At 46.6% G+C, this 26,885-nt stretch overlaps 2 protein-coding genes across 3 annotated transcripts in view; both read left to right on the top strand.

Annotated features, from left to right (window-relative positions):
- Positions 1–45: 45 nt before the first annotated feature.
- LOC118510407 (cohesin subunit SA-1) lies at positions 46–4,069 on the top strand. The gene is made up of 5 exons (XM_036052160.1): positions 46–298; positions 376–1,647; positions 1,719–3,204; positions 3,269–3,657; positions 3,742–4,069. Exons 1-5 carry the CDS (start codon positions 219–221, stop codon positions 3,956–3,958), a joined length of 3,444 nt encoding a protein of 1,147 aa, XP_035908053.1. The 5' UTR covers positions 46–218; the 3' UTR covers positions 3,959–4,069.
- A 1,878-nt stretch (positions 4,070–5,947) lies between these two features.
- The window catches only part of LOC118510420, a 34,808-nt gene continuing 13,870 nt past the window's right edge, over positions 5,948–26,885 (top strand). Inside the window, exons 1-2 of one of the 2 annotated variants that reach the window (XM_036052189.1) lie at positions 5,948–6,352; positions 12,624–13,842. In XM_036052189.1, the coding sequence (XP_035908082.1) occupies positions 13,752–13,842 (91 nt within the window). In that variant the 5' untranslated portion in view covers positions 5,948–6,352; positions 12,624–13,751. The remainder of the gene's footprint in view (positions 6,353–12,623; positions 13,843–26,885) is intronic. The other variant, XM_036052191.1, reaches the window with a different exon arrangement.

The following is a 26,885-nucleotide window of genomic DNA, read 5'->3' as shown; positions in this document are numbered from 1 at the left end:
AGAATCCGCTGCTGCATGGGCACAACTTCAGCTCGTCGCCATGACAGCAACGAAGCGAAGCAAAACAGCAAGCACTGACAAAATTTTATACACAAGCGAAGCAAAACAGACGCCAACTCGCAGTGAAGCTGAAAAAGTAGCCGAACTTTCTATTTCTGGTGGTTCCTCACCGTTGCTGAAGTCGTTTAAGATAGTGCACACAAAAATCGTACGAAAAGATGCATCGTCGCGGTGGAAAACGCATCCGCATGAATGATCCTCCTGTGGAGTATGAGGAGCCCGAACAATTGTACCCTCCGTAAGTGTGTCAGTGCGTGGGGGAGTTTTCACATTCATTTGCAAAACTTTACATACCATTTTTACTGTGCCTTGTAGCGAGCCACTCAACGAAAGCTGGTCGTCGGGTGGCCACGATGATGGTGCACATCCGGAGGAAACGGGTGAACCGTCCCGTGGCCGTATGACACGACTGCGTGCCCGCGGCGGTGTCCCACTGAAGGCGCCCATCATCGAGGATGACGATGATGACGATTTCTTCACCAAAGAGCAACACCAGAAGAAACGAAAGGCACCACGCAAACCGCGTGAAACGGTTCCGAAAGAACACCACGAAAAACCGCCCCGAGTGTACCGTGAGCGAGAGGAACGGGAAGAGCGAGTTGTCGTAACGGACCGGGAAAGTACGACCGATGAGTCGAGCTTGTACTACATTTTGCGTCATTCGAAGCTACCCATCACGACTATCGTGGATGACTGGATCACCCGGTACAAGCTGGACAAGGATTCGGCACTGATTGCTTTGATGAATTTCTTTGTGCACGCAAGCGGTTGCAAGGGCAAAATAACGCCCGAGATGCAGCAAGCCATGGAACATACGGCAATCATTCGCAAGATGACGGAAGAGTTCGACGAGGACAGCCACGAGTACCCGCTGATGATGTCCGGCCAGCAGTGGAAAAAGTTCAAGATGAACTTTTGTGACTTTGTGCAGACGCTTGTGAAGCAGTGCCAGTACTCCATCATCTACGATCAGTTTCTGATGGATAATGTAATTTCACTGCTGACCGGATTGTCCGATTCGCAGGTGCGAGCGTTCCGCCATACGGCAACGCTGGCCGCCATGAAGCTGATGACAGCTTTGGTCGATGTGGCGCTGCTTGTTTCCGTACAGTTCGATATGGCTGCCCGGCAGTACGACACGGAGCGGACCAAACCGCGGGATAAGCGAGCGGCCGAACGGCTGGAATCGCTGATGAGTCGGCGTACCGAGCTGGAAGAGAATATGGACGAAATCAAGAACATGCTGACGTACATGTTCAAGTCCGTGTTTGTGCATCGCTATCGTGATACGCTGCCCGACATCCGGGCCATTTGCATGTCCGAGATTGGCATCTGGATGATGAAATTTTCATCCAACTTTTTGGATGATTCGTATCTGAAGTACATCGGCTGGACGCTGCACGACAAGGTGGGTGACGTGCGGCTAAAGTGTCTGCAGGCGTTGCTGCCTTTGTACGAGAACGAGGAGCTGAAGGGAAAGCTGGAGCTGTTCACGTCCAAGTTTAAGGATCGTATTGTAGCGATGACGCTGGACAAAGAGTACGAAGCGGCTGTACATGCGGTAAAGCTGGTCATCAATATTCTCAAGTAAGTTCTCATGCTGGAGTTGCGTGCTGTGGAGGAAGTAATACTTAAACAACCATTTTTTGTGTCCGTAGGAGTCATCAAGATATCTTGACGGATAAGGACAGCGAAATCGTGTACGAGTTGGTGTACTCTTCGCACCGCGGAGTCGCCCAGGCGGCAGCAGAATTCTTGAACGTTCGGCTCTTCTGTCAGGATCCGAATGCTCCGGCCATGTACACAAGGCGGGGCAAGCTGCGTCTACCCAATACGCCCCTGATCCGTGATTTGGTTCAGTTTTTTATTGAATCAGAACTGCACGAACACGGTGCGTATCTGGTCGATTCGTTCATCGATTCCAATCCGATGTTGAAGGATTGGGAATGCTACACGGATCTTTTGCTAGAAGAACCGGGTCAGTTTGAAGAAATGCTTGATAACAAACAGGAATCGACGCTGATCGAAATTATGGTCAGTGCTGTGCGTCAATCGGCAACGGGAGAACCACCGGTAGGACGTGGCAGCAGCCGCAAGATGACTCTCAGCGCCAAGGAAATCAAACAGGTGCAGGACGATAAGCAGCGTCTCACGGAACACTTCATTCTAACGTTGCCACTGCTGCTCCACAAATACAGCGCCGACGGAGAGAAGCTGACGAATTTGCTAGCTATCCCTCAGTACTTTGATATTGAGCTTTTTACCACCACCCGGCAGGAGTCGAATCTGCAGGCATTGCTGGACAAAATGACACACGTCATGTCCACTCACGTGGATCGTGAGGTGCTTGAGACGTGTGCCAAAACGCTCGAATTCCTGTGCACTGAAGGCAGTGCGATCTACACGCGTTGCGATGTGGTGCGCTCGAACGTGATCGATGAATGTGTCACACGGTACCGGGAAGCGATCGACGACTACCGTACGCTGATCGCAGGCGACGAGATACCGAACGAAGATGAGGTGTACAATGTGAGCATCTCGCTGAAGAAAGTGTCCACGCTGTTCGCAAGCCACAATCTCAATCCGTGGAATTTGTTCGACTCGCTGTACCAGGACATCGAGGAGCGCATTGGAGGCAAGTCGCCCGATACGGGCATTCCGAAGGATGCACTCGTGTACTGCATTGAGGCGTGCTTTTTCTCCATCAACTGGGGCCTGTACCATCTGGAGACGACACGTGACCGCTCGCAGGTGCCACAGGAAGCGCACGAGCTGGGTCGCAATCTGCACAAATATCTGAGCGCCTGTAACCATCTGGTTCGGTACGATCGCGAATCGTCCGTACAGGAGGCAGCATTTATGTCGATCTGTGATCTGCTGGTAGTGTTTTCCGACCAACTGCAGAGCAATGCGGACGAGAACATACAGTCGCTCGTGTACTCGCCGAACGAGGAGCAGCAGCTGTTGCTGAACGAGTTCGTCCAGACGACGGTGTTTGCGACCGAACAGGAAGAAGGACACGACGAGACGCGCATCGAGGAGCTGCACAAGCGGCGAAGCTTTCTGGCGGCGTACTGTAAGCTCATTGTGTACAATATTCTCCCGATTAAGGCGGCGGCAGACATTTTCAAGCACTATCTGCGGGTAAGTTAAAGCTTTCCATGTAAAAGACAGTCCTTTCTTAAACTTCTTGCTTTTAAAATTACAGCACTACGATGAGTACGGAGATATTATCAAGACAACGTTGGGCAAAACGCGCGAAATCAACAAAGTAAATTGCTCGATGACGATGTGCTTGAGCCTGGTGAAGATGTTCAAAGAGCAGCAGGAAATGTCACCCGACGGGCGTGTTTTGCGTACGTCGCAAGAATTTCAAGACCTTAAAGAATTGGCCAAACGCTTCGCACTTTCGTTCGGGTTGGATGCGGTAAAGAACCGGGAAGCGATCACCGTGTTCCATCGCGCTGGCATTCACTTTGCCGTGACGTCATCGAACGAAGAGCAGGACGATCCGTCCGCTGCACCGCCGTGCATCGCCTTCCTGGAAGTGCTGTCCGAATTGACGAACAAATTGATCAAACAGGACAAAAAGCTCATGTACGTGTCAAACAGGCGACCGGGAAAGGGAACGAAAATGGATGGTCAATTGTGTTTGATTTTGCTTTTTCTCTTCACCTGCAGTCTCACCTTCCTGGACCGTCGTCTAAAGGCGGGCATTCCATCGAGCCGGTCGGAAGATTGGCAACCACTGGTAACCTACCGGAACTCGCTGCTGCACGGGGAATCGGATCAACTTCCGGTCACCTCAAAGCGTGCGTACACACGCAAGAAGAAGGATGCCGACCATGACGATGAAGATGAGCATGATGATGACGATGATAACGATTACGTCGGTTAGAGGACGGCTGTCCAATGAGTGTTTTATTTATCTTGTTTTCTCCTTTACTATTAAATTCGTAATAACAGGGTTGATCCCTAGCGCTAGAAATATAGTGGCGTATGAAATGGCCGCTGGAAGTGTCGAATGAAAAGGGTGCAATAATGAGAAACTGGTGAACTGGTTGGGGAAGGAATTGAAGTCGTTAGGTCCAGGATGAAGCTTAACGTGACACGGATTCAACAAAACGGTGGGCAATAAAAATGGCGTCGATGGTTTCAGGTAAGTTGAATTGATTTTTAATAGTAATTTCTACTATAATACTTTGAAGTGTGTAAAAAATTCCTTTTATTGTTGACATTTTGATGCTTTACGCTACAACTGCAATTAATTGTTCAAACTAGAAATGTAACTACCAGCACACTTGCCTTGGATTATTCGGCAAAAGAAGGTAGAATTTCATCTTTGATGTGCTATGATACCCTTTGATTTGTCTAAACGGAGACTTGAGCTACCGTAGCGTCAGGCCGCACATCCCACACATAATCGTCGCCCTCAGGGAATACCGCAAACTATAATCCAATTGCTTTTCGAGCATATGTTTGTGCGCCAGCTAGAGAGAAACCTCCGTTCTGGCTGCCTGTTTTCTGCGTTTGACAAGAAAAAAAAGGAATCATTTTCCGGTCATTTCGTTTCATCTTTCCCCCAAAAAATAAACCGGGGGTACCGTGTGTGTGTGTTTAAAGATGATGGAAAGGATAGTAATGATTTTTGTGAGTAAGCCTTATCGGGGTTGTTCCGTTCGGACGGCAGTTGTTGGTTTACTTCCTATTCCAGCGGAAAGCTTGTTGAATTTATCATAAAGCTGATAGATCAACGGCAATTCCCCGACCGGGTGTTAAGGCTTTTACATTGCAATGGTGGGGGGTAGGTTAATGATAAATTCTGAGTAGAAGCAATTAACTTTAATCTTCATTGTCACTGTAGAGCTGATGATTGCTCTCATCGACGGGCTGTCCTCGGAATCCAATGATGATGATGTAGCTGTTGCTGTTACCTTGACCTAATAAATTATGGATACTGATCGAAACTGTTGATTATGCTGGAGAAGGCTTACCAAGGCAGAGATGCTTTTCATCTCCTTGACACTGCAAAACCCTGGAGTGGTTGCAAGTTAGCCAAGTTTTGCTAACTGATGGGATTTAATACTGGTTTCTTCATGTTAGCCATCGAGCTGTCCCAATCGATCGTAAGCAGGGAGTTACTTTACCTAGAGCTAAAGGATGCAAAAAGTGTTAAGAAAGCTTGAATAAGGTGTTTCGACCACTTGCTAGTTGCAACAGATGGCTGCGGACAACCGCGCAGTTTTGACCAGTTAATTAATTCGTGTAAAATGGGGAAACTTTGTGTAACAAGTTGTTGCACGACCACTCGGAACCATCAATGATGGAATGAAGAAGTTTTTAATAAATTCTTTGCGAATGTACTTTTGTGTGTGCGAACGCCAAGTCGAAAGAATTAATATTAAACACACTGAGACGGGGGCGGTGTGTAACGATGCTTCTATTCCCCGAACGATTGAGTTGGTTTTCCGTTTCCTATTCTGTAAAAGAGTTTACAGCACGTTGACACAATTACCATATCCCCAGTGGATCGCCAAAATCAACAGCAGCATCGGTTCAGCCATCGGGTCTTCTTTTAAACTTCCCTAAAGTTAAATAACACAGTTGGTGAGCTGAACAAAAAATGTTAAACCCAAACTATCCACTTTGTATTGGGCTCTCGTAGATCCTTATCTTAGGAGCCTTTTTTTTAAATATCACCCCACAAAAGATGTGAGACGTTCTCGTTTGTTTGTGTCGCATCTGTTCGCTGGTGAGCCGAGCGTTCGCTTCACATCTCACTCTCACAATCGCTAACTCACCACCTCATCTCACCACCTCATCTCACCGGAGCGTATTCTCTATCGTGGAGTCGCCTCTCACGCAATAGCTCACCACCATGCAAGGCATTTTGTGTTGGGGCCCCTTAACGTACGGTCGACCATTCGAAAGCTCTCAGATTTGTTCTGCTTTGCGTCGAGGAACGTTGTCCGTCGTGTACCGTCGTTTGCCGGTCAGGTTCGTGCTTGGCAGGTTTGGCGTGGTGTGTTTTGTGCTGGATAAACACTGGAAGAGGAACGGTGTATAAAAGGAAGCCGGTGCATTGTTCGCCGAATGTGCAAATGTGTCAATCTGAATGGGAAAATTGTATTCCAAGTGCAAGATAAGAGAATTCCGTACCAGAGAGTTTAGTGTTTTTGATCCGTACAGGTGGAATATCTTACAGTGGTGTTTGCTAACAACACACGTGATCATGGAGAAGAAAGTGAAAAGTTGGTAGTACTAGGTTCGGACTTTTTACTATCCGATTGAGGTTAGTAATCTGAATGATTTATTCATTTATCAGGCGATCCAAAGAAGTTTTTTTTAAATATTGTTATACTTATGTACTTATGTACTTTGGATGATTAAGATCATCCCTTTGAATTCAAACAGCAATCCAGCTCTGCTTCAGTAACAACGTGTCGAACCGTTGTGCGTCTGTTGTGTACGTATCCGTTACAGGATGCCGGGATTGTGCAATGATTGGAATTTCTACTTCTGCCTGATCTGCATACAACGCCGCACCGAGATGATGGACGTGCGTTTGTCTCACAGAACGAGCAAATACACATGCCTATGTTGTGTCTTTTTTTTTCTTCTTCTTCTCCCTTTGCCGATTGCTGATACCGGGGTTTGCTAGCGTTTTTAAACACGGAACAGCAATGGAAGAAATCCGAAACCAGCAAAACAGGAAAAGCAGAACCGAATGGTTCCAACTCCCAATTAAAGGATCTGCTGTCTGCTTTAACCGAGCAGTTGTTCCTTTTCCCGATGATGGGTGATGTGATGTGCTTGCATGTCTCTCGGCACGTCGATACGACTGATCACTGTTGTTGTGGAATTGTTCAGCGTTATCACATTTCGCTCTGCTGCTGATGCTGTCTGCTGATGTCTGCTGACATGTCTGACAAACTTCCGACCGTCCTGCTTCTCCGTCTCCTCGTGAGCGTCCCATGCTTTGCATGCTTGTTGGGAGCGTTAGGTGGGAGGGGGGGGGGGGGAGGGGAGTAAAAACGACACGCTTTTAAACTGAGATATAACAATAGCCGACCGGGGTAGTGCTGGGTGCGCTGGACCCATTATGCAACGGTTGCAAGAAAATATGGCTCCATTTCGCTTCTCGCACGCAGGCTAGGCAGACGTGACCGAAATGTGCAAAACCAAGTTTGCGAAACAGATCGATCCACGTGTACGTGTAAACATCATCATTGGTCAAGGGATTGCCTAATGGGCGGTGGGGGGGCTAATGGGCGGTCTCTATACGTGAGTTGTAACGTGGACCGAAAGGATGATGGAGATGGGAAAGCAACCGTGGTGAAGCAATAAACCAGGACAACATGTTTTGTCGCTTCACGTTTTAAAATTAGAAATTGAATTTATGGTTACCCAGCTCAGCTTTTAGCCCCAGGGGGGGGGGATAAAAAAGGGATTGTGTCCAGATAATCGTTCCAATTTAGATCTCCCTTTTCTTTCTCGCGTCATCTCTCGTTACTCGATGTCAAATTACAACTGATCGGTTACGTTTAATCATCCGTTACGGACGGTAACCGCAGGCTGCTGCAGTCGGTAGCATTGTTTGGCCAGTTCTTGATTCGTTTTTTATATATTAACGTGTCACCAGAAGGGAAAGGATAAAATTTATCATCCTTGCCAACGTGGAACCTAATAAGTTGGTGCGCGCGTCTCGCTTCCAATTATACTGGCCAGTGGATAGGGACGATGAAACTGGACCACTTACCGGCTAGGGCTAGCACTAGTGTTGTGGATGGTGGACCCACTGCTATAACTCGAACCAGTCGCAGCTCGTCCTCGGGAACGCGTTGGTTGAAACCGTTTACCGTCATTTAAGCGGACAAGCTAGAAATAGATTGTTAAGCAGCGGAAGCCAACCGTAGCACGGCACACCCTTTCTAAAGGGCACTTACTTCATACAACGACAGCTGTCTCCCGGTTGTAAAGGGGATGTTTATTAGAATCCAGTTCCCACCCATCGCTTTTTAACAAGTGCAGCGTGACATCTCCGACACCACAACGACGACGGCGAGTATCAATAGAAACACGGTACAGGACCACCGGTTCTTCGTTAGTCGCACCAGGAAAAGCCGGTTCTTTTCAGCCGGGCGAATGAATGTATAATGTGAAGATAAGAAAGTTTAGTATTCTGACATCCTGTAGGAAGTGAAACAGGCCCCGGGAATCATCGTTACACCTTTTGCGGGGTGGCTCTGCTGCATTCCCTGCCACGATGCGATGGAGACGCCTGGTAGCTCATTCATGTCTTGAGGTTGTATTATTGTCTTATCTTTAGCATATGATCTGTGGGGCACGTGTGCAAGGTAGATATGCACAGCAAGCGTCTCCGGTGCGGCGAGGCTTTTCCGAGGAAACATTCCTGCATGATTTGAGAATGTGTACGAGGTGGAATTTTGAGCTGCCGACAAGACGATTCATATTAATAGTGTGCAGCGCTCATAATAACGCACACTCTAATAGGAGACTAATAGGATATAAATCCAACCCATCGCAAAGGTTGACGGATAGATAAATTATGTAGTTGGGTTTTACTTTTTTTCTATTACAAATACGCAGAAAATGGTAAACTTGTGGCGATGGCACTCATAAGCTCGTTGCGTTTTGTTGTATATGACGCCAGAACAATACGCAATTACTTTATCCCAACTAACCTCGTTCTTCCTTTGCTCCCCCACCCCATCTGCATCCAAGTAATTGTTTTCGCCTTTATGTCACATTGTGCAGCCTTGCGGGTAGGCGTCCTGCGTGCTACTTGTGGCATATAAAAATGTACTTTTACCTCTTTTTGTACCTTTGTCATCTTGCCTAAGGGAGGATGGGAAACATTCGTACCCGAAAAAAGGGTTTTCCAGCAGAAGAGACTTTGACTTATCTGCCTGCCTGTTTGCTGAAGTGTTTTGTGTGTGAGATCCAGAGATACGCAGAACGATACACATACATCTTCTTCGCCGGTCGAATAAAATGAAACACACAATAATACAGTTCGAATTTACGCTCGACAACACCTGCCCGAAGGGAACAACAACCAAGGCAGAGCACAAAATCACCACACAAAAGTTAGGTGACGCGACAAAAAAAAGATGCCCAAAATGGCAAGCGACGATAGAGATTTAAATTAAGTTACCAGCATACGCCAATATCCGGCAACAATTTCGTTTCCGTGTGGTTTTTCGCTCTTTCTTGCTTGCTTGCTCGGGTTTGTTTTGGCCCATTCCGACAGTGACTTGTTAGCAAAACAAAATATCCTCCAATCCGCCTTGCTGGTAACTCGTTTTGACAGGGGTAAACTGAAAAAAAGGGTTTTGCCGCTTCCTATCCCCTGTTGCTGTGGCCTGGGGGAAGGTTTACTCTTGTGGCGGAGGTTGCCCAGTGATGACTCTTCGAGAAACACTCGATGCACGATGTTCAATTCCATGTGGATTGGGATGCTCTGGGTCGGATGGGGCTTTGTTTTGGTTCGGTTTGCCTGGTCATGTCCATGTCCGAATTGTGTCCAATTGCTGGCGGTGCAGTTTTATTCTCCATTGATTGTCGCTTAGCGCGTGAGTCCGGGACCCGTTCCGGGCCGGTTCGTATGCTAATTTCTATTCCAAGATCTATCCACAACACTGGTCATCTTCTTTTGTGAATTGTTAAAGCTATTTTCGTTGGGCTCTCGAAACGGATAATCGCGTTGTTTAGCCGGGGTGGCCTGACATGATTATTTAATAATTTAAGATGTCCAGAGAAGAAGGGTTAGCCGGCAGGATAGACCATTGTGTCACCGACACCGGCAGTAGTGTGCCAGGGTGCATTTGATGAATTATTTACGCCCACTTGGCTGCGGTCGTCGAGCGTTAGCGCCACATCGGTTTAGAAAACAATGGTTGTGCACACACAAACACACACACACACACACACACACGAATAGCAACCAATTCACGAAAAACATGGAAAGAGATTAATAATTTAAATTTCACGCCCCCGGGACATCTCGACTCACAATGCTATGCATGAGCTTTTGCCCCAATGTTTTTGCCAAACGGGTTTGCTAGAAGATTTAATGGGGTTGACACGCAACCGGCCAACATTATCATCCATTTTACAGCTTGCCCGTCGGCTGGTGCTGGGCGAATGGAAGTAAAGAAAACGAAAGGAAAAACTAAAAGCACAATTTAATTTCGTTTTCCTGTTGAAAAACTCCATCACCATTTGCGTTATTGGTTTTATAGCGAAGGTGATGTCCAAAAGGTACCATTCCACTCGGCGGAGTAGAGAAAGAACGAAGAAAAAAAAGAACAACCGCCCGCGTTCATTGATCTTTGACAGTTTGTTTGTCGTGTGCCAAGTGACTTATAATTTTGTTCGCCTTTGAACGGAGAAGTGCATCGCAGTAGGCGTGATGGTTGGCGACCGGTGGTGATCCGTAGCAACGGATGTCGGAAAGACATCGGAAAACTACCCTACTTTGACAAAAGTTTTTCGCTCGATTGAATGGAACGGTGGAACGTGACGAGCACGGTGCGGAAGGGAAAGCGCAAAGCAGGGGAAAGAAAAACAAAATTAGATCACATACACAATTGTAACAAGAGCATAACACCTTTTTGCTGAGGGAGTGTATGGAGTCATACAAACACAGTGGAAAAAAAAGAAAAGGAAATACAATTTACCTTACGACTTTTTGGTTTTCTACCAAAGGCTGGGCGCCTCCACCGAGTTGCTGCAACCGAACATTCGCAACCGTCACAAGAAGTTTCACACCTTCGTATGCGTCTTCTTTTCCCCGCCAAAAACAAAGGGGTAGCTCAAGATTAAAAGCAAGGGAAAAGGAATAGGTGAGCATAAAACAAGAAAACCCCACAGTAAACGATCGTCCCAAAAGTTACCCCAAAACAGTAGTCAATTTTTTTTTGTCCCGAGTGCGAAATTGTTTTTCTCACGCAATATTATTACCCAGCCCTGAGGGAACACACACACACATTCACTTGAATACCGTTAAATGCTGTGTAAAATTTTAATATCAATTTATGGTACGGAAGTTTGTTTGAAAACAAAACGTGTGCTGCTGCAAATTGATTCCCCACACTGTTACTACTACCACTACAATCGGCTTGTTGCCATCACCTCATCAAAGCTTCTTTGGGTGGGTTTGTTTTTTTTTTCTCACTCTCTTCCCTTCGAAAGCTCACACCAAATGTATCCTTGGTAACCGTCATAGCATCGGCTTGCGTGCGTTCGAGTAAGGGTTGTGAAGCGCACGTGTAGCAAATGAGTAAATCGAGTGTTAAGTGCTACTGTTAAACCCAAAACCGGGACGCGATTTACACCTAAATGGGAAGAAATGGGAGGGAGGAAGGTAACCCGCAACCCCCGGGTTTTTGCCACCACCAAGTGGCATAATTTCATCGAGGGAAGAGTAGATTAACTTCTCGAAAAACCCCATACCGGCGTTTGATGAGTGTGTGAAGGTGAGGCCCAGAACCTTACGAGCACAAGTGTGAGTGAGATGGGGGGAGTGTACCTCGATTGATGCTTTCACCGCCACCACCACCGCTCAGGTTCCTCAGGTTCGCCTGGTTAATCGCTTCAAACAAGCGCCCAATCGCACGTCAATTAACAATCTAACTTGGCTCGTTCATAACGCCTTCCCGAGTTGGGGTGCCTTTTTGCACCTTTTTTGTGTTCGCGCTTTTAAGGCCACGGACTCGGCAAACGCAACCGAGTTGAATGGTGGTGGCAGTTGTGTGAAAATGGCAAACTTTTTTTTCTCACCCCTTGCTTTGCTTAACTAAAATCACAGTCAACACTAAAATTTCCTTCATAATTAGGTCGATGTATTAGTGTGTGTGTGTGTGTGTGTCGGTGGTAGGGTGAAAATCGAGCTTGTTGATGTTGTTTTCCTTTTCGTGCGGAGGTTCCCTCCGTTGCGTATAAACATTTGACGCAATATTCACATTCGGTGCCATGCTTTTCTATTTTCTTGCTTCAGCGCGACCGGTTTGTTTGATCTTTTTGATCTGTGTAAGGGAGCGTAGTTGTGCTAGAGAGAGAGAGAGAGAGAGACTATAATACGTAGTACATCGATCGATTTGTCATTTCAACTTCCCTCTCCCTCCCAACTCCTCATCCCCTTGTAAAGGCGAAAAAAAGCTCATCAACCCGGGTAACCGTTATTTCATCTTTTACTCGATTTATTCAGGTTGCTTGTCCTTCCCTTGCTGTTGCCGTATGTTTCTTTGTAGTACACATTCCATTTTATCTATTGTGTGTATTTTGAGGACGTTTTCCTGTTCTGAACCCACTAATACGCCCACCTTCCCGCAACGGTGCGCATTGTTCTGTGTGTTTCGTTTCGTACCGGCGGCTTGTTTTGTCAAAGGCTGATCAATTTAAAATGTTTGTTGATCCCTTCTTTTTTTTTTGCTGCGTAAAAAGGGCCACCATCCCTCAATCAGTTTTCCCATCATTTTCCACCCAACAGGCAAAAAGGCACCTATTCAACGGTTCTGTTGTTTTCCATCCATTTCCAGATCCGTGCGGCACAAAGCAAGCGTAAAGGAATTCAATCACCACCATCGTATCCAGAATCGGGATCGGACCAATCAACCGAAAGCCTTCGCTAGCCGAAAACACGGAAAGGAAACAACACACACACACGGGACATGCGTCAACGTACACCGGCGATTTGTTTCATCGGGGAAAATAAATTTCTCCGCATTGCACGAGCATAATTATGTTTTGGCGGAATGTGACGGTAGGGTTAGTAGCCCGGTTGGGGACGGATGGGCAATAAAATGTTTCACATTATGACACGCGCCCGTACCCCCACGAAGGTTGTGTGCGTTTGACTAATGAAACATAAATTTTGGCCCACCCAGCCCCACCCTCCCCCGTAAAAACGACCCCTATTTGCCGAATGGCAGTACTGCTGTTAACAATTTTCATTACGTCGAATTGTGTGCGTACGTGCGTGTGAGTGTGTGTGTATGTACTGGTTCAGTGCGTGACGGAAAGTCTTCCCAAGTGTGTCATCGTACAGCACACAGAGTGAAGCGAACCATAAGCAGCAACCCCCGAATGGGCTAGGTGATTTTTGGAACCGGCCATAAAAATGACCATCGTATGACCGCTCTCGGTAGGAATGTGTGAGTGGAGTGTGGATTCGTGTTTGGCAATTGCGGGGGAAAAACACCGGATGCCGGGAGGAAGAAAAAAAACCGGGCACCCTCCGTTAATCCGATGTCGATAATCTGTACCGCCGCAGACAGGACAAGTGGTTCATTACTGTAAGGCGCACACGTCAACCGGATAAAGGAATAAGGCACAATAAAACCGACAGCCCATCCAGTGGAAAGTAGCAGAGCCGGACAGCAGACTTCTTCGACAGCTTTTCTGTTTTCTCCCCGTGACTGGCCTCCGCGCGAAAGTTTTATGCTCCGGTGAGAAACGGAGCGAAAAGTTTTCGCGTTAAAGAAAACGAAAAGAAAAAACAACGACCCAAAGTGTGTGTGTGTGTGTTTGAGAAAAACAGCTTCAAGGCCATTCAAGGAAAAACAGCGGAATAGGAAAGAAAGGTGAGAAGAAAGAACACTAGTCGTCGTGATAAGGGCAGCGGAGTCACGGACAGCGATTCGGCGGAAGATCGCAGCGACACCACGATGGACGGCAGAAACCGACGGCGTCAATTTGGCGGCCCATGCCACTGTCTCCGGCCACTGATACGGCTCTGGGGCGTCGTGACAGCGATTGGTAAGTTTCGTATGGACGGAAGGATCCACCAATCCACCAGCAAACGGATATGGCGGTGGCCAGCCTGGCTCTACTCTTGGGGGTTTCGTTTTTCGCCGTTTTGTTTCGCCGGGGGACCGAATTTCACGAGCCTCGAGTCTCGAGTAATCGAGAGCTTACAATCTGATGTAATGACAGCATTGGTGCTGCCACTACAGGGTGGGAAACGTTTGCGGTTTAGTGGAAAAACAAATTAACGTTCAATATTCATAGCGATTCGTGATGGTGCGTGTACTCGAGTGCTCGGGAATTCAATCCAGAGTTCTGTCCAGTGTTCTTGTTGTGACCAGATGCGCAGATGTGTTGCAATTTTGAATGACATATTTAATTCATCAAACCGGAGTTGTATATTCTTGCGCCTGGAGCATTGACGGATGTTCAGTATAGGAGAGAGAAAACGTAGATCAAATGGGCTTTGTTGTTAACAATTGATCACTTAATAACATATTGAATGTTATGGCACGTCCAGCATTAGCAAAGGCAAGAGTTCAAATCTCATCTCTATTTACTATACCACAGTCGCTAGATAAACTTCGCCAATACTAACGAAAAAGCTTCCAGGTCTAAAGCTTTTTATTTAATAGAGGTTCGGCAGGTTCTTAGTTTTAGTTCACAAAATAATGATTATAATCCCTTCAAATCACTCATGATCGCAGATCTATGACTTCCTAATATTCCTTCCTTATTCCTAATCCATGTCAGTTAGTGAGAGTCTGTCTCATCTCAAGTTTCATGCCAGTATTTCTCACCAGAAACATCGACTGGCTTTTTCAAGAGCTTTTTCTTTGGTAATCTACTAATTAAAAAGCTTGCTGCACTAGAGCTTTTCTTACAGTAATGATTTTTCGTGTCTGTTGTAGTGAAAAAGAATATAAAAATGACAGCTCGTCTAAGTAGCCAGTTGTGTTGCCAACGTGACCGTGCCGCTAGACATCCAGCAATAAGCCAACTGAGATTGTGTGTTCTGGGATGAGCTCAAGGAATTTCATCTAATTTCATTGCCGACAATTGCTCTTGGAGAAAATCGCTGGATGTCTCATTGCATTGACACTAAAGCTATTCAAACATCCCTAGGACGAAAAGATATGGTTATATGGAGTACAATGTCCACAAAAAGGATAGTTTAAATATAGTAGAATGAAAGTGATAACATCAAATTCATCACCTACGATGTCAAAAAGCTCTCGTGCGTTGGTCTACGAAACTCTAGCTTTTAGTTTGCCAACCACCATTAGGATCGATTTTTAGCATTCCAATAATTGCCTCTCCAGTTTCGAGAAACTCAGCAGCACACCAAGTGAGTCCAAAATCATTAGGCAAGTCCCACCCAAAATGGACCAATAACGACCATGTGTGCCCACGAACGAGCGATAATAGAGTAGTTTTTAAATTTACTAGCGATCATACATTGCCTACACCTTCGATTGATTTACAAGGGCCCCTTCTCAGAATTCCCCACAGCATAGCAGGTGCATGTGCATGTTCTTTTCAATCGAAACTAGGTGAAACGAACGGAGCAAAATGTTTCCGCTTCAGAAACTTCCCCAGAAACTAACCATCCAGAAGCAAAAACACACACACACAAAGGGTAGCAGTAGTATCGTAAAGTAACACTCGTACACTCGTTGGGCATTGGTACGTGTGACTGTGTTTTAGTTCGCACCGAATTCCGGACCATCACTCCGTTTGCAAACTTTTAACGAACTTCCATTCCGTATAATATCCGACAAAACTGGGTATGGCAACCGTTTATTGTTCCATGTGCATGAGCATGAGGACGGGTGAGATGTAACCATTTTTTTATGCCTTACTCCGCCTTGCTGTCCAGCTTCCTCTACTAGGTATGAGAAATCCTGGAAAGGCTAGCATGCAGCGAGCAGGACACAGCTGACCACGTGTTAAGTGCATAACCTAACAAGCGGATCATTCTCACCGGTGATTTTTGCGTTCTAGTCTATTCACTGTCCTCTCGGCCCCAATGGCAAGTCCCGATAAATGTGGACAAGTAAATTTATGGTATGTTTGACGCAGTGGTTTAGGTTTTTTTTTTTGTTTTGGCGTTCGCCTTCACTCTGGATGGAATGTTGATGTTGTCCAGAGTTTTTTTGGCTGCACGAAAAGTTTCGCTATTTGAAGAAGCATTAAAATTTTGCACCATTGTCCGATAATGTACTGTACTAGGTATATACACATATTTTTTCTACTCGCCGCTTTGTGCTGCCGTGTTCATTAGGCGGTGAATTATGACCTGTGAGATGGAGGCGAATAAGGACCGATAGGACGGTCCGCATTGTGTGGGTTTCCCTGGGCGTACATGTCACCCCGGTTGGTCATCAACGTTATTTATCGCTCTTTTTGAAGCAAAACTTCTAATTCGCCTGATGGGTGCAGGAACGATGGCCGTGGCCTGTTTGGCCGAGGCAGCGCCGAAATCGTTCACCGAGGGCTTCACCGGGATGATGGATGCTCCGATAGGAGATGAAGCGGCTTCTCTGTTTTAGCATAAAATGTATATCTCTTACAGGTTGTGCGTGACAGCCATGCTGTGAGAGAATGAGCAATGTGGACCGAAGAACGTTCACAATTAGCAGTACCCATTATCGATGGCTCGGCTGTTTTAATATGGTGATCCTGTTGAATAAATGGCACCGTTCGAATGGGATACTGTTTTCTCAAGGAACAGTGTCGCCTGGAGCGCGTCTGACTCAGGGTTCTTCCTTTGGAGTTACTTCAGTTTGCCTTATTAAAAGTGTTTTCAATATATCGGCCATTCTCATTGCGATGCGGATCAAAGGGTCATTATTAGAATGTCTGCGCCATTCCCATCATGTGCGGCGCTGTACTGATTGATAGATCACGCCACATGCCTTCAAATCGCCAACTTTGGCCAACATCAAAGGCACTTGCCGTCTGCACATCAGCAGCAGCAGCAGTGGAGACATCCTGTTTTTGGTGGAGACATTTTCAGCGTGAAGTAAACAGCGTCCTTTGTACGGCTCGTTGAATATTAATTCCAAACACCACAAAAGACGCAGACAACGGAGCATATTCGATTGAAGCCGGAATGCAGGCGCGATGAAGGGCTGGCGGTGAGATGGCGGTACTGTATACCCGGCGCTCATATTATCCGCTTTCTGCTACGATGACTTCGAGTATCATCAAGGGTGGGCCACATGCTTATGCCCCGTACACGATGCGTCTTCTTCCGCGTTGCCATACTAATGTTAAAGCATTCTTGTGCAACATCCTTTACGGTTTGGAGTTTCCTTTACCGAATACAAATTAAGATACGTTTTGCTTGTTAAAGCATTAGCCACAAATTTTGTGCCCCATTCCATTTGCTTATTGAGTTTAAAAATTCTTCTCCCCGCTCTCTCTCTCTCTTTGTCTGTCTCCTTCTTCGCATTTCTTCGTGGTACGGGGGTGGGGGGGGGGTTTGGGGGGGGGGAGAAATAATTAAAGTACCGTGTGCACCAAGGCGTAAGATACGATTTTCTACACGATGCGTTCTTTTCTTCCGAACTCGCCTCCCAAGCCCATGTGTATGCACGCTTCGCTTCACGAGACGCATTTTTCAATTATTTTGGCACCGAAAACTTTGGCCTCTGTGTGTGTATGTGTGTGTGAAGCAGTGAAGTTAATCGACTCCGGGATTTCCTTCTTAGGTCTGTTGCGTTGTGGCCAACAAAATTTCTGCAGAAAGCGCCGGTGCTTCTTAAATGGGGCTACCCAAGTCGGATGCACTCGGGGTATGATCGGGGGGGGGGGGGGGGGGGGGGGTTGCCTTTTTTTTGTTTTATCCGTGCGTTGGGAAATCCGGACTCCCTGCTGAGGCCATAAATTACTACATTATTTACGATCGTAGTAGCGTGTGACGCAGTTTCGGGGTAGTAATATTGCAGGGGTTTCCGCTGTGACTTTGTGACATTTTGGGCATTTCAGAAATTAATCACGTTCATGGATCATGGAGTAACCACAGCATCTTCTACATCTAGTGAAATGAACTTGGAGCTGTAAGGTTCTCTAAATATTGTTTGTCCAAGCTTTTGGATTCTGTGATTTGTTTTTACTCGTATGTAGCTGATTATCAGTGGGCCACTTGCTTTCCCCTATTACCGTACAACTAGACATCAAACGATTTTTTTCTAAGAGTAATTGACGCTCTAAGTTTGGGATAAATTTCCATGAAATTCGACGAAAAAGTCAATACAAAAAAAAAAGGTCTCTGAGCACACAGTGTCAGCAGCCGGCGATTTGAGCCATGAGATTTAGAACGTATTTTGGTCGAACACTTAGCACGATGATAGTCATACAAATGAGAGCAATCAAATAAAAACAACTGCAATTACTAGAATCTATATTAAGCTGCAATACTTTGTTGTACTTATGTGAAACAAATGTGATATCATCCAAGAATTTTGCCGTTCGTCTAATCCTTGCTGTGCTGAAACCATCTGTAAAACCCCTGCCTTTTTTTCTACGTAATCTTGATCTAAGAAGCCACTGGAGGGGGATTTTGTTTATGTTTTTCGCTCGCTGTAAAACGTACAACCACCAAACGTGTCATGCTTAAAGCGTTCGACCACGAGAGGCAAAAGTTTGGTGAAATTAATACCCTCCATTCATGGGCATCCTCAATTCCCCAGCGACTTACAAATGCAGTGAAGTTTTTGGACGGGCAAAAATTAATAACATTTATCTGTACTCTTGCATCGGCAAATAAAACACAACTATTCAACCTCGCACCTATCGGTGGCGTTGGAATTGCAATAAATAATGGTGGCTTTCTATTTCGCAGCGCTTTCCGCTGTGCATTCCGGCGGGAGCGATAAATTGGACAGACCAATGCATAAGGTGATTAATGGTGGTTAGGCTTTTTCCACCCTGTGAAAATGTTCACGAAAGGGGGTGGTTGTGATATATTTTGAGGATTGAAGTGAGACTGTGTGCACTCGTATCGCTGGTCGGTTTGCAACTGTGTATTCGTTTGTCCATAATGATTTACATGTAATTCGAGTAGTTCGTGTAAGTGTATAACAGTCGAGTAGTCCTAATCTTAATCCTTAATTGTCTACTGTTTAATTCGTGAAATTTAAATGCATGCTCGAAAATTGTAATATTAAATCCTGTAGTTCAAATGCAGGCAAGATTATATAATTATTCTAATTCCCACATTCCCGGCCACCAAAGAAGGAACTTCTTTAAATTTCATGCAAATGTGAATTCAAAACTAATCGTGTACTCCTGACGCAATGCTTATCTCCTATCTGCCTGTTATCATGTGTGTGTGTGTATATGTGGGTGCGTGTGGGCGTGTGTTTGTTTATCTTGATCCGTGATTGACACTTGTGAATGTAAACAATGTAGCGTGGTTTACAAGTGCGCATTAATCAGTGCATGTGGTTTCCGTGGTTTCAAGATGACTTAGCGGGTCTGGATTTGGTAGAACAGCTAGACGATTAGCTGCGCGGACGATATGCTTCCCTGAAGCAGTGCGCAGTGTAACAACGCGAACTACCCCGTCCTTTCCTGGATGTACTGCAACGATGCGCCCCATGGGCCAAGAGGTAGGATGAACATTGTCTTCCTTAATAATCACCAATTGATTTTGTTGTAGGACGGCTGCTTTACCGGAACAATATTTGGCCCGGGCTTGTAACTGTTGCAGATACTCCGGATACCATCGGGCCCAAATCGATTGGAGATGTTTTTGTACCAATTGGTATTCCTTCAGGTGATTGCTCGGCGTATTGGTGTAATCGATGTCTGGTACCGCTTGCATATTGCCACCGACAAGGAAGTGGCCCGGTGTCAGTGGTTCTAAATCACACGGCTCATCGGATAAAGGTGTTATTGGCCGTGAATTTAAACATTGCTCTACCTGGGCAAGCAAGGTAAGCATGTTCTCCTGCGTGATGCTTGTAGTGCCGATGGTTCTAATGATGTGTTTTTTAGCTGCTTTCACCGCTGCCTCCCATAAACCTCCAAAATGCGGCGCCCTCGGTGGGATGAATTTCCACTTCATCTGATTCGTCGCGCACCAATCCAATATTGCAGCTCGATCGTGTTCGTCGCATTTAAGCATCTTGTAGATGCGATTCAGCTCGTGCGCGGCTCCCTTGAATGTGGTTGCATTGTCGGAGTGAAGTTCCCTGATTTGACCGCGGCGTGCAACCAAACGACGAAGTGCATTTATGAATGCTGTTGAGGTTAAATCGCCAACCAGTTCGATGTGTACCGCTCGTGTTGAAAAACATACAAAAATAGCGATGTATGCTTTGATCGGACTTCTGTTGCGGATGGTTGGTTTTAGGTAGATTGGCCCGCAGTAATCCACTCCGCATACCGAGAATGGCCTTGTTGGTGTGACGCGTGATGTTGGCAGATCGGCGATAGTTTGTTTGATGAGTGTTGGTTTTACCTTAAAACACGCGTGGCAAGTGTGGTACACGGATTTGCACAAATTGCGACCACCAATAATCCAAAATCTTTGGCGCAGAGTAGATAGCAGCAATTGTGGTGCAGCATGCAACTTTTGCAAGTGAATCGAAACAGCTAGTAGTGCGGCAAGTGGGTGCTTTGAAGATAAGATGACCGGGTGTTTTTCTGCTTCTGTTAGTTGTGCGTTAGTGAGCCGGCCACCGATGCGCAGGATCCCGTCGATGTCGATGAAGGGTGAGATCCACTTCAGTTTGGAGTTCTTTGGAATCTCTTTGCCCTTCTGTAGGGCTTGTATCTCCTCGAAGAAAGTGTCTCGTTGTGATAGGTAACACAGTTTGAGTTCTGCCGCCTTGAGTTCGTCCGTAGTGAGAGGTGGTATGTGTTTTGAATGTGCCGTATTTCCCTTGTGAAGCTTCGCGTTATGAATAAAGCGCAAGCCGTATGCAACAACCCTTTGCAGTGTGTGGTAAGCCGAAATTCGGGAAAACAACCTGTTCCGAAATTCGCAGATTGTAGATGTTGTTGCAACCCGTGGTGAAGTTAACCTCTCCTCCTCTGCGCTCTCAGCCTCGTTTGGTGGTGAAGTGTTTTGTGGCCAATCTTCAGCGTTGCGTGCTAACCAATGTGGCCCGTGCCACCAGCGTTCACATGCCAATAGTTTCTCTGGTGTTAAGCCACGCGAGATGTCGTCTGCTGGATTGTCGGTGCCTGGAACATGCTTCCAGCACTGTATGCCGGAAGTTTGCTGGATTTTAGCCACCCTGTTGGCTACGAACGGCTTCCAGCGATTTGGTACGGAGTTCAACCAGTGAAGTACAGTCATTGAGTCGGTCCAACAGATTGTAGTAGCAGAAACCTTCAGTGAATTAATCACCTTCTCGTGTAGGAGTGTGGCCAATCGCGCTGCACATAATTCCAACCTAGCTATAGAGTGTGAGTTAGATAATGCGACGACTTTCGACTTGGCTGTTAGCAGCTGTACGGTGACTCCTTCCAAGCCTTCAGCGCGGATGTAACAACAAGCGCCGTATGCTAGTTGTGATGCGTCAGCAAAGATGTGTATTTGCAGACTTGTGGCCGTGCGTTGAGCTATGTACCGTGGTATTCTCAGGTTGCGCAGTGAGGATAAGGTAGAGTGGAAGTTCAACCATTCTTGCTGTAGGTGCGATGGTAGCTCGCTGTCCCAATCCCACGATCTTCCGTTCTGCTTTAGAGCCCACAGTTGCTGCATGAACATTTTGGCGATGATGATCGTTGGACCCAGCAACCCGAGGGGATCGAATATTTTAGCTATGTATGACAAAACTAGCCTTTTTGTCATGCGGGATGGTGTAGGTGGTATATCGATCCGAAAACGTAGAGTGTCAGCAGCTGGTTCCCACATGATACCTAACGTGGAAACCTGCTTCGAATCCTTCCATTCATGCGTTAGTTGAACTGCTACATCTTCAGACGGCACGGTTTGCAATGCTTCGGTGCGGTTTGAAGCCCATTTCTTCAGTGTGAAACCAGCTGAATTTAACATGCCTGATATCTGCTTCTGCATTTCAATCGCTTCATAGATATCATCGGTACCCGTTAACAAATCATCAACGTAGAAGTCGTTTAGGACAGCGTTCACTGCCAGCGGGTACTCTTCCTTGTTGTCAATAGCAGCTTGTTTCAAGGTCCTTGTAGCTAGAAAAGGAGCTGATGCTGTGCCGTACGTAACCGTCTGTAGTTCAAAGGTTGAGATGGGTTCAGCAGGATCTTCTCTGTACCGGATGCGCAGATATCTACAATCATCGGGACTGTGTAAAATTTGCCGATACATCTTCTCTACGTCGGCAGACAATGCGATGGCACGAGAACGGAACCGAAGGATGATCGATAGGAGATCTTCTTGAACGACTGGTCCCACCATGAGTTTGTCGTTCAACGAGTAACCACTCGACGTTTTGCACGATGCATCGAACACGACGCGAACCTTCGTGGTTGTGCTCGACTCTTTAACAACGGCATGGTGTGGAAGGTAATAGTGATCTATCGAATCATCTGCAGGACTGGTAAGTCGTTTCATATGCCCCAACTGTTCGTATTCTCTCATGAATTTGGCATACTCCTTTTTCATTGTAGGATTACTGTTCAACCGCCGTTCCATACTACGCAATCTACGATCAGCTATTTGTTTCGACTCTCCTAAAACGACATTAGGATTGGGGTTAAAAGGCAAACGAACGACATACCTTCCACTTGTAGTGCGAACAGTTGTTGCAGCGAAATGCTTTTCGCAAGCATTCTCCTCGACCGATAGCACAGGATCCTCGGCTATGGTTTCGCTCTCCCAGAATCGATGCAGGATCTCCTCCAATGTGGCATCGTGTGCAGAAAGATGACACAGCCGCGGACCGGCTGATATATGATGAGAGATGCCGCTGACAACCCAACCGAAACGGGTTTCAATCAGCCACGGCTTGCCTCTGCCAATAGAGCGCTTGCGACCGGTGTGCAGCTCCCAGAACGTATCGCCTCCGATGACGATATCGACTTGCCCCGGATGATTAAAGGTGCTGTCCGCCAATGCCACATCCGGCATTTCCCATGAAGAGATGTCCGTTGGTGAAGTAGGAATGTTTGTACATGGCGTGTCCAGAACCAGGAACGCCATTTCCGTTGAGAAGGGTTGTGTCTTGGAGTGAACGGTGGCGACGATCGAACCCTTGACCAGCTGTACCGAATTGCCGATGCCCGAAACAGCGACGTTGACCCTTTTGCGACTGGTCAACAGCCTTCGAGCTAGGTCTTCCGCGATGAAATTCGATGTGGAACCCGAATCCAATAAAGCCCTTGCTTCGTGGATGTTGCCGTAGTCATCCTTGATTTGGATGTTTGCCGTTGCAAGGAACACATTGTCGTCATCCGTTTGAGCAGACATTGTAACCGTTGTGGGAGGAGTGTAGCGTGGAGTGTGATGCAATAAGCTGTGATGACGCTCCCGACATATGCGACACGAAAATTCCGATTTACACTCCCTCACCTGATGATTGCTGCTCAAACAATTCCAGCACAGTCGATTCGTTGCAACAATGTCTCGTCGTTGCTGAACTTCTTTACCTGTGAACACTGGGCAGTTGCGCAAAGTGTGACCTTCGGAACACTCCAGTGGACACTTTGGCGGTTGGATGAGGGCAGACGAAGGAACAGGAGCCGGGCGAGAAGTAGCTGCATACGCGATGAACCGTCGTTGCACTGGCTGCCGACTGTTGCCGGCCACCTTGGTACCACCAGCGCTTTGATCCATCACGAAAGTGTTGGTCGATTTCAAGATTTGGATCCGATCTTGAACAAACTCGATCACATCCTTGTATTTGTCCCGCGTGAAGTGTACCGAATGCTTTTCCCAAGCCAACAGCGTTTCCCGATCTAACTTCATAAGCAGCATATTCGACAGCGGTGTATCCCACGAATCTACCGGTTCCTTTAACTTCACTAATCCGTTCACGAAGCGCGTGAATTCATCCACCAAGTGGGAAAGCTTATCCACGCACACCGAATGCACTCCGGGGAGATAGTGCATTTTCCGATAATACTCACGGATTAGTAGACGCGAGTTGTCGTACCGTTTAAGCAGAGCAGCCCATGTGATTGCGTAATTGTCTTCCGTTAGAGGTGTGTGCTCGAAGGGTAGTGCAGCCTCTCCTTTTAGCGATGAAAGTAAGTACTGCAGTTTTGCGATGGACGGAAGCTCAGGCGAAGCGTCGATCATAGCAAGGAAGCGATCGCGGAACGACAGCCATTTCGTATGATCTCCATCGAACGTTGGAAGCTCGATTTTGGGTAAGCGTAGGTTTGGTGCGTGCGGTCGACCAAAAGCGAGTGTCGACGAAGCCAAACCTGTCGTATCGTTGACCGCTCCTTCTTCCTTGGGTTGATTTGCACGTAAAAATGATTTCAGCTTCCTGCAACGTTCCTCGAAGTGGATTCTCTCCATAATGCACGCTTCGATTGTTGCATCACTTTCGTCGAGTTCCTCCAGTTTAGAAATAGCGGCGAAGAACCCTGCCTGATGCGATTCCAAATTCTCTAACACCTCCGGAATCTGTTGGGCGTCGTTGGGTTGGAAATCCGTCTGGAACCGCTCCATGGATTTAATGCTTTCCACAGCAATCCTTTTCTTCAACTGCACTGCCTTGATTTTCTTATCCATTGCTTCTCGAAAATATCACACGAAATATCACACGACGGTAACGAACAACTCGTTGGCGCGAAATTCGAAATGGTGGAGTGTAACCGACCGTTGCCCTTGACGCGGGGCCGAATGCGATGGCGAATTTGTCACGTAATGACTTGCACAATTTCCGTATACCGAGTTCCACTCTTGGTTGCAGAATGAAACTTCCTCTCCGTATATCACGATCCGGTTCGAAGGACCAACAAATGTGAAAATGTTCACGAAAGGGGGTGGTTGTGATATATTTTGAGGATTGAAGTGAGACTGTGTGCACTCGTATCGCTGGTCGGTTTGCAACTGTGTATTCGTTTGTCCATAATGATTTACATGTAATTCGAGTAGTTCGTGTAAGTGTATAACAGTCGAGTAGTCCTAATCTTAATCCTTAATTGTCTACTGTTTAATTCGTGAAATTTAAATGCATGCTCGAAAATTGTAATATTAAATCCTGTAGTTCAAATGCAGGCAAGATTATATAATTATTCTAATTCCCACACACCCTTTACAGACCAAAAAACACTGGATAATCCAAGTTCCAGCTTCAATCGAGTCGCTGCCGACCGACGACGGCGGCATTGACCTTAGTGACATGTGGGTTGCACCTTTGCACCTGTTTGCGCACACAATGCGCATTTGTAAGCCATCTCGGAACGATCTTCTACGTACTCAATCTTCTCTCGCTGCGACGACGAACAATTAGCGAGTAAATAATATGCAGCTTAGCTAAGTCAATTACAGCTTTACCGCATCACAAAAACAAGCGTCAAGCGTCAGATGCTGTTGGTTCTAGGTAATGAGATATTACAACGCGTCATTTTATGAGCAATTTATCGCCTTCGAATACCGCCGCGCGAGCGTGAACCCTCACAAAGTCAAGGCGATTCAAAGAAGTACGATCGAACTTCGTCTTGTTTGCTCGGTGGGTGTGTTCTGGCGTCCGCGGCAGTGTCCCTTCAGAACTCAGCGCAAGAATTGATGAGATACCGTGCGTTCGAAGACGGCGCGTCCGCCATGGACGGAAGGTCAATTGGCAAAACGGATGATATTTGTCAAGTAAATGACATCCGTTGCTGATGAAATATTGGACGTACATATCCCCGCATCCCGTCGGACGATGATGACGATGGGCGAACAACGCCGGTGCACAGGGCACAAGTAAATTGCTGCAATTTGCTTCACGACATTTGCTGGCCCGGTGGTGATGGCGCACATCGCATCGCTTTTTCCCGTTGCCCGGCATGGGAAAGGAAAAATTGGTGCACCCAATATCGTTATCTGTTTCTACTGTCGGTTTATAGTTGGGTGTGAGTGTGTGTGTGGTATTCCCTCGGAGACCGGTCTGAGGGAAGTAAAAACCAAAAATAAAGAAAAGAAAACAGCTGGAAAGTAATAGGACGAAAATCCACAGACAAAGTTAACGAAAGTCGGTTCCTGTCCGTTTGGGATTTTGACTTTGACTTTGTGATGAAAAAAAAGGGGGAAACCCCTCCCCAGAAAATGTTTGCCAATAGCACTCGTAGTAGTTTCGTTTTATAGAAGTTTTAAGAGCACAGATATGGTTCGTCTAATAGCATCCTTAATAGACCATTAGCATGGCAGCTGCACCCAACAAACAGACACAAGTTTAGAACAAGTCTTTCGGATCGCTCAATCCGTCGCTGTAAACGCTGTTACTAAGCAAGATTGTGTACGCCAAGCGCTCTTAAAACTCAAAAAGCATCCGTTTTTCGCGATGCAGCACTGAAATGCGTTACAATTAATATGATTTACTAGAAAACTAGTTTCCAAACACCCATTCGACTACCGTCACCGTGGCAAATTCCGAAAGTGTGAACAGATCCAGACAGAACGGCACACTTCATTCCGAAAGGCTTCGGACTCGCCTCGTTCCTGCTGGTTGCTGCGATAAACACTCCATACGCTCGGAAAGAAAACACCGGGTTTCAAAATACGAAGAAAGTCTGTGCATCTCTCCCGCGGGACGGACATAAATTTGAAACTTGAAGTCTCGGTTCTCGGTCGTCGTCGTCTCGTGCCGTCCCGAGATCCGGTCGTTCTCGCCGCACCACTAGCCGATCGAAACAAATGAAATTAGTCCGCAAGGAAACGTTACCGATACGGCTACAACCTTCCACCGAGGCGAAAAGGACAAAACGGAGATGTCCTGCACGAAGAAGTGTAGAGCGCACAGCACCGGGAGGCGTGCTGCGGCTACAAATTACAAATTGTACAGACACATGGTGTGAAAGGAAAATCTGGTGAAAGTTTTGCAGCACTAGCTTTCGACGAGCGCACGAGTGGGTTTGTTTGCGAAAAGTTAATCAATCACTCGATGGTGTGAAACGTTGTTAAT

This window comes from Anopheles stephensi, chromosome 3 (assembly GCF_013141755.1).
Source record: "Anopheles stephensi strain Indian chromosome 3, UCI_ANSTEP_V1.0, whole genome shotgun sequence".
NCBI lineage: Eukaryota > Metazoa > Arthropoda > Insecta > Diptera > Culicidae > Anopheles > Anopheles stephensi.
The sequence above is the reverse complement of the archived record's forward strand: the minus strand, read 5'-3'. Positions and strand labels throughout refer to the sequence as shown.